Here is a 3,917-nt window from a genome sequence, read left to right on the forward strand (position 1 = left end):
TGAACATTTCTATACAGAATTTGGAATATTTCTTTAGTTAATTGTATTGAGAGCCTTCCCCTGTGATGTATTATGTTCTTTTGAACTTTTCTTACATATAAAAGTTTATCATAATTAGGATTCTTCCCATATTCGCAGTTGTGTTTTGTTATTTTTGGGTTTTTTCATAAGCATCCATCAGTAAATCTCTCTTCTTCATTTTGTAAATTTAGGCACATTTGTGATTTATTTTCATCTTTCACCAACTAATTTTATGTGAGAAAAACTATTCAAAAAAGCTAGATTGAGATAAAGGGAAGGGAAAAGGAGAAGTTAAGAGAGAGGCCCATAGAAAGAGACTATTTGAAAGGATAGCTTGAGTGAGGAGAAGAAAGAGACCATTCAAACCCTCAACTTATTAGAGGCCTTTCTCTTTCTTGGATAATAAAGACATTTATAATGCTTTAAGCTCTTATCATGGATTGGGCATCTTAAAATAAGTCAACCATTGTTTTTCATCTAAGACCAATACTTTTATATTTTGAGAAGAAAAAACACATATTTTAAAAGGAAAATAAGAAGATTATTGTTTGTTAAACAAAAATACTACAATTATTCTTCGTGCACCATAGTTGTTCTTTGTTGAAGATATCATTATCTTTTAAGAAAAGTTAGATATTAAGGATTTGTTTGAGAATGCTTTCAAACATTTCTCAAAAAGTAATTTTTAAGAATAGTTTTTAAAAACAAATTTATGATATTTTCTAAAACAAAAGTTTGTTTGGGAACTTTAAATGTTCTCAATTAATTTGTTTTGTATATTTATAATTTTTTTTTAAAAATAACTTTTATCTATAGTACTTTATTTTCAATCATTCTCCAAATTTGTAAAATCATTTTTTTTTAAATAGCGTTTTCAAAACTAATTCTAACCAAAAAAAATGTTTTCTGTCAAAAAAATTACCAAACACATTTTCAAATATGAAAACAGTTCATAAACATGGTCTAAATATTTGGGAATCTTGAAGTATTTTTTAAGGAATTGAGATTTCTCATTCAACAAAGAATTATTTCTAAATCAAGGAAAATATGGTTTGGACCTCCTAAAGGAAATATGACATTTAGGTGTGGAGTTTACCAAAATACAAACTAAAAATTGCAAACTCGGTCTTGATAGCGAACCATTGGAGAATAGTAGTCAATTCCAAAGGCCAGTTGGTAAGTTAATTTGCTTGATCGGTATTCACCCACATATCACTCACATGGTCAGCTTAGTCAAGTTTAATTATACATGACCCAAAAAATATTGATATAAATGTTTTTAGTAGAAACCTTCAATGTTTGAAGGTTTCACCAAGTTGAGGCATTTGGATGTGAAAAAAATGGTCATATATATATTAATATTGTGGGATATATAGATGCAAATTTGGTTGGAAGTCCAATGGCTAGTTGTGCTACTAGGTATTGTATCAATGTTGGTTGTAATCGTATTATTTAAAAAAGCAAATTAAAAAGCAAATGTTGCTCAATTAAGTGCAAAAGTTGAATATGGCGCAATGACTGCCATGATTAATAAGTTGTCTTTGCTTAGGGTTTAAAGCTTATATACCTATGGATTTGTTTTGTTATTATCAATCTAATATCCATATTAATTGAAATTCATTGTTTCATGAGAGGACCAAACATATTTTAGTTTATTGTTACTTTATTCGAGAAAATATGCAAGCCTATATCTGACAAACCCATCATTCACACAATGACCATCAACTTGCTGATATATTTACTAAAAGTCTACCTTCAATGAAATTTCACGAGAACTTGTCCAAGTTATGCTCAATCAATATCTATGCCCATAGCTAAAGAGGAGTATTGATGATAATGAAGGAAGACGGATTGATGCTTATTTTATGAACATTTCTATGTAGAATTTGGAATATTTTTGTAGTTAATTGTATTGAGGGCCTTCCCCTATAATGTACTATGTTCTTTGAAACTTTTCTTATATATAAAAGTTTATTATAATTAGGATTCTTCCCATATGAGGTAATACTTTGTTATTTTGGAAATTTTTTCATAAGCATCTATTAGTAAATTTCTCTTCTTCATCTTGTAAATATAGGCACATTTTGTGATTTATTTTGATCTTCACCAACTGATTTTGTGTGAGAAGCTATTCGAAAAAAATAGATTGAGATAAAGGGAGGGGAAAGGAGAGGTAAAGAGAAAGGGCCTTAGAAAGAGACTATTCAAAAGGCTAGTTTGAGTGAGGAGGAGAGAAAGAGACCATTCAAACTCTCTACTTCTTAGAGGCCTTTTTCTTTCTTGGATAATATAGACATTTATAATGCTTTTGGCTCTTGCTTATCATGGATTGGGCATCTCAAAGCAAGTCAACCATTGTTTTTCATCTAAGACCAATACTTTACTATTTTGAAGAACAAGAAAAAACACATATTTAAAAGGGAAAATAAGAAGATTATTCTTTGTTAAACAGAAATACTACAATTATTGGAAAATCAATCCAATTCTTACATTGCAACTCAAATTGATTTCCCACACATTACATCCTCCCATCTATTACCCAATCCATATAATCCTAAAACAACAATCAAAACAAGTTGAAGGCAATATAAAATCATAAAGTTTATCACTTCAATACTTTGACAAATAATGATCTAGATCTCCTCTCTTTCATAAACATTCTAAAATTTGCAAGACAAGCTAGAGATGTTATATGAATCCGATGCCAATATTTCATTGACAGCCACATTCAAAGACACCCACATAATTTAGACCTCACAACAAGATGACATGAACATTACTGGTATATAACTAGTGAATTAAGCTCCAGCCAAGTCATTTCAGAGTGGTAGATATTGAAGAACAGTCACAAAAGCATTCACTCTCAACCTCCTTTCTATGGAAGTTCCTGTGGCAACTGCAAGCAGCACACTTGAATGAGGCACTGGTTCCTTCTTCTCCGGCAGCCATGAATTCTCTGCAGCCATCTACAGCATAGCCGCCGATACTTGCCGCATGGTTTTTCCTGCATTCTTTGTATATGACATTCTTCTCCTTGTACGACAAAGCTTTCTCAGGGAAGACCGCCGCATTCTTTTGCTCCTTGTGCTTCTTGTCCTTCAGATCATGACTGAGTTGAAGGGTCTTCTGGTCTTGTTCTTCAACAAACATGGAGGGAGATGACATGCCAGACCTTCTGTTAGATGGGCTATAATGACGAGTTGTTGCAAAAGAGTTTCTCATGGATGGAGAGAAAAAAGATGAGTGAGAAAGCTTCATTCATGGCCTCCTTTTGGTAGATTTATATAAAGGCTTGTAGAATGAAATGGTAGGTTTTTTTGTTGCTGGCTAGTTAATACTTAATAATGCCACCCCACTTTTCAAAAAGGGATATGATTAAGAATGGTGGTATTCATGTAGGGTACATGCTTGTATCATCCTCTAATATTCATTCTAGATATTTCCATTTTTCACAACTCATGTAATTACTTATGACTAGCAACTCATGCTTATGTAAGTCTTAGTATCACCACTCCATTATTTTTCAAAATGGGAAATAATTCTAGAAGGTGACATATACATGCTCGTGAAATCGTTCATTGATTTGAAAAATTTTCATTTTTGAATTGGATTATGTTTGGTTATGAAAAAGTACTAAAAAAGGAATAAGAAAATGTTAAAAGAAAATAATTTTCTCATGTTTGGTTTATCTATGGAAAATATGAAAAAAAAAATCAAATATAATTAAAATTAGTTAAAATTTCATATTTTTAAATTATTTAATCTTTATACAGAAGAAACAAAAAATGTAAAATGATTTTAAGGTGATATATAAAAATAATTTATTGACTTTAAATTTAGTTTTTATTTTTCTTCATATTTTCTTTTCTTCTCATTTTTCTCTATATTTCCTTTTT

General features: G+C 30.5%; 1 protein-coding gene across 1 annotated transcript; it reads right to left on the reverse strand.

Moving 5' to 3' along the window:
• Nucleotides 1–2,504: 2,504 nt before the first annotated feature.
• Nucleotides 2,505–3,320, reverse strand: LOC104879963 (mini zinc finger protein 2). Its single transcript, XM_010654868.3, has one exon. It carries the CDS (start codon nucleotides 3,277–3,279, stop codon nucleotides 2,836–2,838), a length of 444 nt encoding a protein of 147 aa, XP_010653170.1. The 5' UTR covers nucleotides 3,280–3,320; the 3' UTR covers nucleotides 2,505–2,835.
• Nucleotides 3,321–3,917: the final 597 nt, after the last annotated feature.

This window comes from Vitis vinifera, chromosome 8 (genome assembly GCF_030704535.1).
Source record: "Vitis vinifera cultivar Pinot Noir 40024 chromosome 8, ASM3070453v1".
Lineage (NCBI taxonomy): Eukaryota > Viridiplantae > Streptophyta > Magnoliopsida > Vitales > Vitaceae > Vitis > Vitis vinifera.

Coding starts and splice junctions, on each gene's coding strand:
- LOC104879963 (XM_010654868.3), bottom strand. CDS start 3,279: ATGAAGCTTTCTCACTCATCTTTTTTCTCTCCATCCATGAGAAACTCT.